Source organism: Sus scrofa, chromosome 1, assembly GCF_000003025.6.
Source record: "Sus scrofa isolate TJ Tabasco breed Duroc chromosome 1, Sscrofa11.1, whole genome shotgun sequence".
NCBI classification, from domain to species: Eukaryota; Metazoa; Chordata; class Mammalia; order Artiodactyla; family Suidae; genus Sus; species Sus scrofa.
The window spans coordinates 131,275,612-131,289,086 of NC_010443.5; the positions used below are offsets into that span (position 1 = coordinate 131,275,612).

At 41.9% G+C, this 13,475-nt stretch overlaps 1 protein-coding gene across 11 annotated transcripts in view; it reads right to left on the reverse strand.

Moving 5' to 3' along the window:
- EIF2AK4 (eukaryotic translation initiation factor 2 alpha kinase 4) overlaps positions 1-13,475 on the reverse strand; it is a 110,423-nt gene that overhangs the window by 30,794 nt on the left and 66,154 nt on the right. For all 11 annotated transcript variants that reach the window (XR_002345549.1, XR_002345551.1, XR_002345552.1 and 8 more), the window contains 6 exons: positions 12,651-12,730; positions 8,845-8,946; positions 5,989-6,042; positions 2,971-3,207; positions 767-842; positions 238-359 (listed from right to left, as the gene is read on the reverse strand). Coding sequence is in view for 3 of the 11 variants with exons in the window: in XM_021097878.1 (XP_020953537.1) it covers positions 238-359; positions 767-842; positions 2,971-3,207; positions 5,989-6,042; positions 8,845-8,946; positions 12,651-12,730 (671 nt within the window). In the remaining 8 variants the exon portion in view is untranslated. The remainder of the gene's footprint in view (positions 1-237; positions 360-766; positions 843-2,970; positions 3,208-5,988; positions 6,043-8,844; positions 8,947-12,650; positions 12,731-13,475) is intronic.

Consider the following 13,475-nt stretch of genomic DNA (forward strand, 5'->3'; position numbering starts at 1 on the left):
CAACCCCTAGCCTGGGAACCTCCATATGCCGCGGGAGCGGCCCAAGAAATAGCAACAATAACAACAACAACAAAAAAAAAAAAGACAAAAAGACCAAAAAAAAAAAAAAAAAAAAAAAAAAAAAGAATATAAGCCTGGGGGGAATAAAGGATTGGTGGGGCTAATCCTTTAAGGCAGGTGGCACCCCTGGGACCAGGCATGGCACCTGTGCTGTCAGCAGAGTGTTCCCAGCCTCACCCGCAGGTCGAAAGGAAGCATCACCAGCATCCCGCTGTGGTCCATGAACAAGGCAGCTTCGTTGTGCTCGTATATTTTTCTATTTCGGGGAAGCAGTAGTGGGGTACACAACTGGACAGCACCTACACCAAGTGAGATAAAATAATTAATCATCAGGTTCTCGTTCTTTCCAGATACAAATGAAAATGAACAGAAACCTGACAGATTACTGGGACTGTTGAAATCAGTTCATCTTCGTCTCTCTAAATTTAGTAATAGAAAGCTCACCTAAGGTTAAGTTTCTTAATTTAGTCATATTTCTGACTCCTCCAGCTGACTATATTTTAGCAGCAAGGTTGTAATACTCAAATCTGTTTTTCCTCAACAAGCTGAATTATACAAATAAGCTTAAATTTCACAGGTGTCAACGGCTTGTAACTGAATTAAAAAAAAAAAAATGGTCGCGCCAAATCCACAAATCCAAGGTGCTTTCTAATGAGGGAAGGACACATCTTTTGAGAAGGCATATATTTTTTCAGGAAGGACATACCATGTCTTTTGAAGATGCGGATGATGGTTTCACACACGTGTTGCTGTATCTTGGCTGTACGGATGGAGAAACTGCCCTAAAATATGACCAATTAAAATGTCATCAAAGCCTAATCAAAGGGCTCCACTAAAAATATTTTTCTGGAGTTCCCGTCGTGGCGCAGTGGTTAATGAATCTGATTAGGAACCATGAGGTTGCGGGTTCGGTCCCTGCCCTTGCTCAGTGGGCTAACGATCCGGCGTTGCAGTGAGCTGTGGTGTAGGTTGCAGACGCGGCTCAGATCCCATGTTGCTGTGGCTCTGGTGTAGGCCGGTGGCTACAGCTCCAATTCAACCCCTAGCCTGGGAACCTCCATATGCCATGGGAGCGGCCCAAGAAATAGCAAAAAAAGACAAAAAAAAAAAAAAAATTTTTTTCTGGGACTAGCAGTAGGCGTTACATTGCTTATTCCCAAGATCATAAGAGAGATCTCAACAAGTCGTTCTGCTGATGAGCATATTCAGAAGAGGAGAAACCATACATCTTGCAGTACATCCTACTTTAGGAAGGCTGCCTGGGTTCAAAGTCCAAGCTCTTAGCCATGGTGATGCATGCCTTTTCAGAGAAAGCCAGTACATCCATCCTTCCTGAGCATTTTCAGGAATCCTGTGGCCCAGTCCAACACCTAATAGCATCAAATCTCCTCCCACGTATTCAGGTAATTCATAGGTGGGCCTCCTGAAAGCTACATGGCATTCATTTGTGTTTATTTACTTATTTGCTTTGTCTTTTTAGGGCCACACCAGCGGCATTCGGAAGTTCCCAGGCTAGGGATCCAATCGGAGCCATAGCCTCCGGCCACAGCCACAGCAACACAAGATCTGAGCCTCATCTTCGACCTACACCACAGCTCATGGCAACGCTGGATCCTTAACCCACTGAGCAAGGCCAGGGATCGAACCTGAGTCCTCATGGATACTTGTCGGGTTCATTAACACTGAGCCATGATGGGAACTCCACTACATGGCATTTATATATTTTGCAAATTTATTATTATAAAAGTAGTACTATTTTGGAGTTCCATTGTGGCTTAGGTCACTGCTGAGGCATGGGTTCAACCCTGGCCTGGGAACTTCCGCATGCCAAGAGCGTGGCCAAAAAAACCCTCCAAAACCAATCCCCATCCTTCAACAAACAAACAAAAAGTAGTACTATTTCACTATAGAAAGTTTAGAAACAGCAGAATAGCAAACAACCAAAACTTTAAAAATCAGCCATAATCCTGCAACTGACATTGCCAGCCAACAAAAACTGTTTGGCTCCTGAAATCTAAATTGATCTTCCATAAACCTTACCATGATTTTCTCTACTATTATTATTATTATTATTTTTTGTTGCACCCACAGCATGTGGAAGTTCTCCAGGGCCAGGAACCTGCACCACAGCTGCAACCTGAGTCAATGCAGTGATAACACTAGATTCTTAACTGATGTGCTGCAAGGAACTCCTCTCTACTACTCTTTTAAGGTTCCATTTTAAGCATACAGAAACATATAGAGAATACAACAAATATGTTATTAACTCACTCAACTTCATAAAATTTTAACATTTTGCTATACTGTTTCAGACCATTTTTGTTTTTAGAAAAGAAAATGTTGAAGGCTTCCAAACCTGACTATACTTGAGGAACCAGCTGGATGCTTTTCAACTGAGATTCTCGAAGTGCCTCACACTTAGATTCCAAGTCACTAGATCGGATGTAGGGCCCGAGGCTCTGTGTTGTCAAGGGCCTCACAGGTGACTTTGATGTGCAGCCAGCACTGGGAGCTACTGGCTAACTTGATCTGGCTCTGAGCTGGTTGGGAATCTGGCACTGGGCAGCTGGGTGATTGAAACTGTGGCTCTTCCTGGACTAATGTGTATGCACACCTTCCTCATATACAAACCTCAGATTAAGAACTTAAGTTGGCTGCACGGCACAGGGAACTGTATTCAATATATGGAATAACCTATCATGGAGAAGAATTGGAAAAAGCATACTGGGTCACAGTGCTGTACACCAGGAACTAGTATGACACTGTAAATCAACTATACTTCAACTAAAAAAAAAACAAAAAAAAAAACACATATCTGGGAGGCATTGAAGGAACCCATGAAAATTAAGGAACTGCCTCAATCCCGCTGTAGACCAGGGGAAGCTCCTGCAAGGCATGGCTACTGCCCACCTTGAGTATATCGCTGTCGTAGGTATAATCGATGGCAGGTGGGACACGCTGGGAGAAGATCTGGGCCATCATGGTGCGGTAGGCCTTGCCATCCACGTTGGCCAGGGTGTGGTGCAGCACCTCATGCAGCTCTGACTCCTCCATCTGAGGCGGGGGCAGCAGCTCGCTCTTGAGCAGTTCCGTAGCTGTGGGCCGCTTGGCTGGGTCGTGGTTCAACAGCCAGGAGATGACGGATTTCTAGAACGACACCCAGCCACACCAAGGTGATAGGATGCCTTGGTGCTGCTTGGGAAATCTCCCAACAAGGTGATGGTTGGTTCCGGCCCACCCTCAAAGACACACTTCTTCCACTTGGTGCATTTTAATGGGTATTTCTGGAATCTCTGAATGTGTCGTTTCCCACTCTCCCTCTCCCCCCTGCCCCCCGGTCCCGGCTCCTGCGCACCCTGCAGTTCTGTGGTTGCAGAGCTGTGCGACAGCATAATACGAGTCCACTTGAAAGGGTAGAGGCCCTTTTTATACTTTATTGCCATCAATGACCAAAAACCTCACAAGTCAACAACTACATAAAAGCAGAAGTCAGGCCTTCTAAACACTGTATCTAAAATACTATATCAAAGAAGATACAAGAACATAAAACAAGTATTTTTAGAAGCCTAATTTTAGAATAAATTACAATGGGTAGGAGCTGCTGGAATCCTTAAAGCAGTGTAAAACATCTTGTTTTTATTTTTCCTTCTCCATTTACATTATCTGTATTTATACCACTCCCTTGAATTCTCTTATGTTATTCATTTACTATACCTGAAGGTACATTAAATTGGATAGGGACCTACAGTACAGCACAGGAAACTATATTCTCTATTACCTTATTAAGTAGGGAACTATTTGAAAGTAACATGAACTTTTGAAGGGTTCCATAATGAATCTATAATTCTTTTGTTTATAATACAGATTCATAAGGAGTTGGAGGCATACCTGAATTTATTTGTATTGAATACTTGGCTACTTGACTTTATTTATTTTTTAGCATGTTTCTGGCATGTGGAAATTCCCAGGCCAGGGATCGAATCTGTGCCCCAGCAGTGACAGGAGCCACAGCAGTGACAACAGCAGGATCCTTAACCCACTGAGCCACCAGGAAACTTCAGAGAATCTCCCCACCCCCCCTTTATTTTTTGTCTTTTCTAGGGCTGCACCCGTGGCATATGGAGTTCCCAGACTAGGGGTCTAATCGGAGCTGTAGCTGCCAGCCTACACCACAGCCACAGCAATGCCAGATTCGAGCCACATCTGTGACCTATACCACAGCTCATGGCAATGCCGGATCCTCAACCCACTGAGTGAGGCCAGGGATTGAACTTACAACCTCATGGTTCCTAGTCAGATTCGTTAACTACTGCGCCATGATCAGAACTCCGAGAATCTCCCTTTTTAGATGAACCTCATTAAGCATTTTCTAATTCTCTATCTTTAAAAACACCCTCCTCCACAATCCCTATCCCTGGTCTCAGGCCAAAGTAAAAACACAGGTAATTATTTTTCACATAAAGAAAGGAATGGATATGATACAGCTTTATGAAAACCTGTGTTAAATTCGACTGATTAAAAATGATATCCTATTCAGTAAAATCGTAATACTGTTTAATATCTGTATGTGGCAACATATGTGTTATACTCAATCTATAAGCTTTTTCTGCTTCCTTTCAGATAAAAAGCAACAATGTGATGCAGGAGATAGCAATGGTTGTGGGTTTATAGCCAGTTTTGCACATCCCAATGGCAAATGCTCAAAGCTGCTCAGTGAGTCCTTGTAATAGGAAGACAATCACTGTCATGAGAAATGGTTTGTACAGTTGCTCTCGAGTTTGTAGTTTAAGTTTCTAAGCCACCACAGCTGCCAATGTGTAGAAATACTGCCCTTGCTACAGGGAAAGGCTGTGAAATGAACATTTACACACAACAGCTTAGTTCAAATAAATGATAATAGCTAACAAAAGAAGTAAAAACACAACTCAATATATTTTCTAATGGTTCTTCATGCATTGATTAGTTGTGGCAGAATGGGTCCCTCTAGCCATAAAAAAATGTCATGTTAAACACTGCTGAATTATAAGGATATTTGCGCTAACATAAATAAAGGGTAGTTAATATCTCTATCTTACAGGGGAGGAAAATTAAAGTCTAGAAAAGCTAAGTGACTTGTTAGTCCAGATACCTAACCGATAATCAAGAAATAGCAAATTAATGCAATATTCCAGCTAGCTGTCTGTTTTCAGCGTTAACAACTTAAATAAGGTATTCTGCCTTGATTATAATTGTTAAGAAGTCTGTTTAAGGAATAAACTCTACTTGACAAGAGAATTAACCATGGAAGCCTTCAGCAAGACAAACAGCCCAGCACTAAGAAGAGAGACACACCAGAAGCAGTACAATAACTTCATTAATTAATATTCTTTCCTATTAGCTGGATGCCAATATTTATTTTGATATGAGTTACATGCATACATACACAGTCTCGCTCTCTCTCTCTCATACACACACACACAGGTATTTACAGTATGGAAGAGAAATTATTTTGCTTTAAATTACTGTAACATCTGACTGTCTAGTCTTCCCCTTTACAATTTGAGTTACTTTAACCCTAAGACAGAACTATAGTTTTAAAATATATTTTCTTTTTGCTTAAAAGTCCTAAGCTTTGTCTAAGACAATGAGCTATAAAAACATTCTCTTTTTTTCCCACTAGCTAAGCCAACAGACCAAACAGCACTTCAAAAGCAGGATGAATCACAAAAAAAAGAACCCTGTAGTTTGTTAATTTTCTGGCCAACTGTTGGCATTATTACGGTCTATTTCAAGTCTAAATACATTTTAAGTACTCCATCTCTTGATATTTTTTTCTCCACGTTGTTCCCGTGACCCAAGAATGAGTGGCAGAAGATTACTAATTGAAGAAGAAAAATAGTAATTAAAACCCAAGAGGAGAACACAGTAATTAAAGTATCAGAAAATTACCTGCTTTGTATGCTCTCCATCATCGAAGTCGTCTGGAAACTTAGGCGAAGTCGGCTAAAAAAAAATATTATGTTCAAATCAGCAAGTGCTTGGCAGACTGCCACAGTGAAAGCATTTTATCCACCAGAGGTAAGAAAATCATACAGAGAAATGAAAATTTGCTAGCAAGAGAAGACGGAGGTGAAACCCATCTTGAAACCCGATGTCCATCCTTTCAAGTACATACACTTTATCATAATACTAACTTCATCTAAGTGACAGAAAGCATCTCATTGAAGGACAAAATATTTTAAGATCGAATGGCTTCAGAGAAAGATAAACTAGCTTTATTAAACACAGATGAAAAAAGGGTAAAAATATCAAACCATCAACACAGAATAAGAGAAAAGCAACATGAAAAGCTTCCCCCCTCCAAATTTCTCATCTCTCTGCTAAATAAGACCTCAACATTAACTTGACAGTTGAGATATTCTTGAAATGAGGGACTAGACATGAATATTAGACTAAAGAAAGGCATTTCACCAAGGACATAATCCTCAAAGAGCATTCCATGTCAAGGCAAGGACATAGTTAGTAATCATTTCATTTACTCTGATGCATGATGACCACAGCTGTCCATGCTGTTCTGGTAGTAAAACCACCGTAACATGAGTCCTTTTTAAGTTGGGCAATGACAGAGGCAAGGATCAATCTCAAGAACACAAATGGAAGTTCCGGAGCCAGGGGTTGAGCCACTGCCACTGTAGAAGCAATGCTGAGTAGTTATGCTGTGAGCCATATGAGAAGTCCATATCCCGTTTCTCCAGGGAAGATATACAGATGGCCAATAAGCACATGAAAAAGTGCTCAACATCCCTGATTATTGGAGCAATGCAAATCAAAACTACCATGAGATACCACCTCACACCAGTCAGAATGGCCATCATTAATAAGTCCATAAATAACAAATGCTGGAGGGGCTGTGGAGAAAAGGGAACCCTCCTGCACTGTTGGTGGGAATGTAAGCTGGTACAACCACTATGGAGAGGAGTATGGAGGTACCTTAGAAAACTGTACATAGAACTACCATATGGCCTGGCAATCCCACTCTTGGGCATATATCCAGACAAAACTTTCCTTAAAAAAGACACATGCACCCGCCTGTTCATTGCAGCCCTATTCACAATAGCCAAGGCATGGAATCAACCCAAATGTCCACTGACAGATGATTGGATTAGGAAGATGTGGCATATATACAGAATGGAATATTACTCAACCATAAAAAAGAAAAAAATAATGCCATCTGCAGCAAAATGGATGGAACTAGAGACTCTCATCCTGAGTGAATAAGTCAGAAAAAGACAAATACCATATGATATCATATATCTGGAATCTAATATATGGCACAAAGGAACCTTTCCACAGACAATAAAATCATTGACTTGGAGAACAGACTCATGGTTGCCAAGGGGGAAGGGGAGGGACTGGGAGGGACTGGGAGCTTGGGGTAAATAGATGCAGAATGTTTGGGATGGATTAGCAACGGGATCCTGCTATTGTAGCACTGGGAACTATGTCTGGTCACTTATGATGGAACATGTAATGTGAGAAAAAAGAATGTATAGATGTAAGTGTAGTTGTGTCACCATGCTGTATGTTAGAAAAAAATATACTATAAATAAAAGATTAAAAAAAAAAAAAAACACAAATGAGGATCTCATTGGAAAAAAAATTCAAGTGGCTGATATTTCCTCCAGACCCCATTTCCTTTCTGGTCATGGTCTTTAGGTATTACTACACCAGGTCCATTCAGCCAGAACCTTTAATTTCTAGATCTAAATATCTATTATCTTTATAACCCATTGCCACTGCTATAACTGCATTGCTACTACACAAAATTTTTGAATTCCTCCTTTGTTTTAAATATTTATTTATTTATTTGGCCACACCCTTGGCATGTGGAAGTTCCTGGGCCAGGGACTGAATCTGCACCACAGCAGTGACCCAAGCCACTGTAGTAACAATGCTGGATCCTTAACCCACTGTGACACAAGGGAACTCCTCCCCTCCTTTATTTTATTTTTTTTGTCTTTTTGCCTTTTCTTGGGCTGCTGACACGACATATGGAGGCTTCCAGGCTAGGGGTCGAATTGGAGCTGTAGCCACCGGCCTACAACAGAGCCACAGCAATTCCAGATCTGAGCTGCATCTGCGACCCACACCACAGCTCACGGCAACGCTGGATCCTTAACCCACTGAGCAAGGGCAGGGATCGAACCTGCAACCCCATGGTTCCCAGTCGGATTTGTTAACCACTGTGCCACTACGGGAACTCCCTCCTTTGTTTAAAAACAAAGTAGATCTCAAAATATTTTTTAAAAGATAACCTAGCAATATCTCCAAGTACGAGTTCAAAAAATAAATAAAACTGGGAAAAGCTTCCTATCATTATAAGTGTATAAGCAGATTTACATTTACTAGAAATATAGAAAATTACACTAGGACCATCTCTTCTATATTATAAATACTAGAAAAATACCCTGCATCAAATTCTTTTTTTTTCATTTGTCTTTAGGGTCACACCCACGGCATATGGAGGTTCCCAGGTTAGGGGTCTAATTGGAGCTAGAGCTGCCGGCCTACGCCACAGCCATAGCAACGCAGGATCCAAGCCACGTCTGTGACCTACACCACAGCTTGCTCACAGCAACACCAGATCCTCAATCCACTGAGCGAGGCCAGGGATTGATCACAGCCCCATGGTTCCTAGTCAGATTCGTTTCCGTTGCACCACGACGGGAACTCCCCTGCATCAAATTCTAATGATGCTAGCATTCAGTTTACTGGAAATTGAGATAATAAACATTTGATACATACATCTCTGAGTTGGTTGAGAACAAAGATCCTTTCTGAGGCTGTGACCATGGGATGATAGGACATCTCGAAGAAGATAATTCCCAGGCTGAAGAGATCCACTTTCTGAGGAGGAAAAAGAATTGTATTTAGAGAGCCCAGAGATGGAACAATGATTCACTAGGGAACTACAGGACAAGCATCGTTTGTTGGATAAAGTCTGTGTAAGTGAAAAATAATCCATACTAGAAAAACTTTGCCATGTTCTAAAAAAAAGTTTATAGGTATAATGTATAGATGGGAGAGATTTTTATGTTTAGATGATAAAATACTTGTCATGACTTCAACATTTTTCTTTCTTTCTTTCTTTTTTTTTTTTTTTTTTTTTTTGTCTTTTGTCTTTTTTTTTGTTGTTGTTGTTGTTGTTGCTATTTCTTGGGCCGCTCCCGCGGCATATGGAGGTTCCCCGGCTAGGGGTCGAATCGGAGCTGTAGCCACCGGCCTACGCCAGAGCCACAGCAACGCAGGATCCGAGCCGCGTCTGCAACCTACACCACAGCTCACGGCAACACCGGATCGTTAACCCACTGAGCAAGGGCAGGGACCGAACCCGCAACCTCATGGTTCCTAGTTGGATTCGTTAACCACTGCGCCACGACGGGAACTCCCAACATTTTTCTTAAAAATTAATTGTAACTGGTTTAAGCTATATATACAGACACAGATAACCACTGGCCGAACACTGAGAATAATCATTAAAGAGCAAGGACAACCAAGATCTATTATGAGAATTTGCATCTTTACTAATCATCTCAAAAAAGAAACAGACCAAAGTTTTCAGCTGAGAGCAAAGGTCGGACACTGACTGCAAAGCCAGTCCAACGAGGACGGAGATATGGCACAGCTGAAAGATTACGTGATGGATTCTAACAAAATATGCAAGTGCAAGTAAAGATGAGAAAGGGCTAGCCAGTGTAGGGTTCCAAGTTGGGAGCTGCCAAGGGAAGAGGACTTCAGAAGGCCATGTGCCTGAGGCAGCTGAGCACAACAGGCTGAGGGGAGCTGCTCGTGGTATACTGCACATGGGCAGAGATGCCACTTTCCAGAAAAGCTCCTGAATGAATCTGGATGCAAGGATTAGTAAAACTGCCTTTTCCAAGTATCACCAGTGACCTCTGAAGTCTTAAAAACAAACATCCGTTGTGTTATTTCCTACATGTGTTTGCTGTAGAAAATGTGGAACATACAGAAAAGCAGCAAAAATAAAATAGCAACCACCCATGATCCCATTGCTTAAGGATATTTACTACTGGTGGCTTAGATATGCCCGTTTTGTGGGGATTTTTTTAATGTCTACACACACACACAAACACACACACACACAGTATAAAACTAGAACCACACTGTCATTTGTGTAACTGTTATTCCCCTAATACAGCAAGAATATTTTGAATACTATTGTCATTTTTCTAAAACAGGCCTCTAAAACATGATTTTTTTTTCCTTTGGTCTTTTTAGGGCCGTACCCACAGCATATGGAAGTTCCCAGGCTAGGGGTCTAAATAGAGCTGCGGCTGCCAGTCTACGCCACAGCAACAGCAACAAAGGATCCTTAACCCACTGAGTGGGGCCAGAGATTGAACCCATGTCCTCATGGATACTAGTCAGGTTCATTACTGCTGAGCCACAACAGGAACTCCTAAAACATCTAAAACATCATTTTCATGACATATAGGAATGCTATTGAATATTCTGTGATAACTCATTTGGGAAAAGAATCTGAAAAAGAATGGATATGTGTATATGTATAACTGCAACTATACTTCTATAAAACTTTAAAAAATAAAAAAAACTTCTAGTATTATTAAAAAGTAAATAAAAATAAAATGCTGTTGCCATATGGTATTCAGTTGCATGCAAGTCCCATAATTTATTTAACTAGTTCCCTAGTTTTAAACATTTGTTATTTTCCACTGGTATAAATAATGCTGTGACAAACCCTGTTCATACCAATCTTTTTAGACAGCCCTGGTTTTCTTTGGATACTTTTCAAAAGGTGGAACTGCTGGGCCAAAGGGTAGGGCCCTTTCAAAGTGAACTCATAAAGGAGACAAAAAAAAAAAAAAAAAAAAAAAAAAAAAAAAAAAAAAAAAAAAAAGGCATTCCCGTTGTGGCTCAGTGGTAACAAACCCAACTAGCATCCATGAGGATGTGGGTTTGATCCCTGGCCTCGCTGAGTGGGTTATGGATCTGGTGTTGCCATGAGCTGTGGTGTAGGCTGGCAGCTGCAGCTCTGGTGTTACCAAAAAAAAAAAAAAAAAAAAAAAAAAAAGAAAGAAAAAAAGAAGAAAAAAAAAAAAGATAGGTGACAATGAAGGTGCCCTGCCTCCCTTGGGACGGGTATGTCCATCATCACAGGTCCTCACCCTCCCTAGGTATTTGCAAGTCTGCTTCAACTCTGTCACTGCCCAGTGCTCCCTGTCACAACCAAAACCCAGGCTTGAGTTTCCATTGCAAGCCTGAAGATATGCTTTGACATGAACTGCCTGCCTCATGTACTTTAAACATTTAGCACTATTCTCTTGCCCTAAGTGATCTCATCCAGTCTTATGGCTTTAAATGCCATCTCTGTGCTGGGACTCTCAAATTTATGCTTTTGACTCCAACCTTTCTCCTGAACTCAAGTCTTGAGTTTCTAACAGCTGACTGGACATCTCTAGTCAGGCTTCTCTCAGGCATTTCAAACCTAACATACCCCCAATGGAATTTTCCTGCTATCTTCTCCTCTCCCTCTCCTCTCTGCCTCAGGTTTCCTCAGCTCAGTCAACTACCCTTCCTCCAGCTGCTCCAGGAAGACACCTGAGCACTGTCCCATTTTCCTTCCGTTTCCTCACCCGACATCCACTCCATTAGGAAAAGCTGTCAATTCCCCTCCAGAATGTATCTCATACCACACACTTCTCCCCATCTCTACTGCTGCCACTGGCTCCAGATAGCAACTGCCCTACTTGGACTTCTGCAAAGCCTCCAGCAGCAGCTAGTGGACTCTCTTGCTCAAGATCCTTTAGTGGCTGCCTGTGCACACTCCCTCCACAGCTTAGCTGGCCCCACATCATCTGACCCTAGCCTTCCCTCCAGCTCTGCTTCATGCCTCTTGCTCCAGAGCTCACCACGCTGAACAAGACCTTTCTGACTGTCCTAAGTGTGCCATGCTAGCTCTTGCCCAGAGTCTTCCCTTTCTGTGTGCATTTCCTCTGCTCACCCCTCTTCTCTCCCAGGCAGACTTCAGCCCCCAACTTCATGTGGCTTGTCCCCCTTCTCCTCCTTTATCCTAAAAGCCATCCCCTTAGGGAGGCTTTCTCTAGTCAGTCTATTGAAAGATGATGTCCCTTACTGTTCTCTGGTAACTGGACACCATTTCTTTTACTTTTAGTTCTTTTCACAATTTGTGATCAAAAATAATTTTTTTAACTTGTTTTTTTGTCTGTTTAATCCACCAATGGACAAGCTCCCCGAGGGCTGGAATAAATTGTCTTACTACTTGACTGCCTCGTTTCCTGTGTTCCTGGGGGCTGGCCCCAGGCCACTTAGTTCAAACCTTCTTCCCATGGATGGAGGGACCGTAGGCTCCTTGGTAGTAAGAGTGCCAGCTTCAGTCACTGTCCCTGGGCATGTGTCCTATTTAGAGCGGTCACTCAGTATACTTCTGGATATATAATGAATGCTCCTGACTATTTCAGCTGGTAACTAAACCCCAAATGCTGTGATCTTGATAGTCCTGCTACTATCTCTCGAGACCTTTCGTTCTTCCCCCAAAGCTGCCGCTTTACCTGGTTGTATGCAGATTTGGTGCTTCCTTGGACTTCTGGGCTTACGTATAAAGCAGTGCCAACCATTCCGGTTAAATGACCTGCATGGGAGAAGGCAGAGGGAAGGCTTTCCAACAACATGACTTTGAGACAAGGCAAAAGTTTATTTAAAAAAAAAGTTTCTTAAGAGTGAGATATGATCTGTTAATTGTTCACACTCTTCAAAGGAAGAAGCAGCATGCATTTCACCAAGTTTCTAACCCGCAATCACAGATGGTCACACACTTCGTTCCATACAGGATGGCTCTGCTGTTCTGAAGGGGTAGTGCCAGGCAGGGAGACCCCAGATGGCTCCCCATGAGGTAACCTCCCATGGTCATGAGGTAACCTTCCATTACTACCTGGGCCCAAGTATAACTGTCTTCTCATAGCAGCGAATTATTCGCATTGAAGCTCTAATTTCTTAGAATCTTGAACAACAATCAAAATAGTGAAGAAGGAAAAAAATTAAGCCATTTTCAGAGCTCCTGCTGTGGTGCAGGAGGAGCACATCAGCAGCATCTTGGAAGCACTGGGACGTGGGTTTGATCCCTGGTAATGGCACAGTGGGTCAGGGATCCAGTGTTGCTGCAGCTGCAGCTTAGGGCATGAGTGCGGCTTGGATCTGATCCCTGGCCCAGGAGCTCCATATGCTATGGGGTGGCCAAAAATGAAAACAAAAATACAAAAGCCATTTTCATAATTTTGTTAGTTTAATGAATAATTATAATTTGCTATAGAATAAAATCTTTACAAATGAAGAACAGGTTTTAGATTGAGAAATTTCTACTGTATTGTATATTTAAA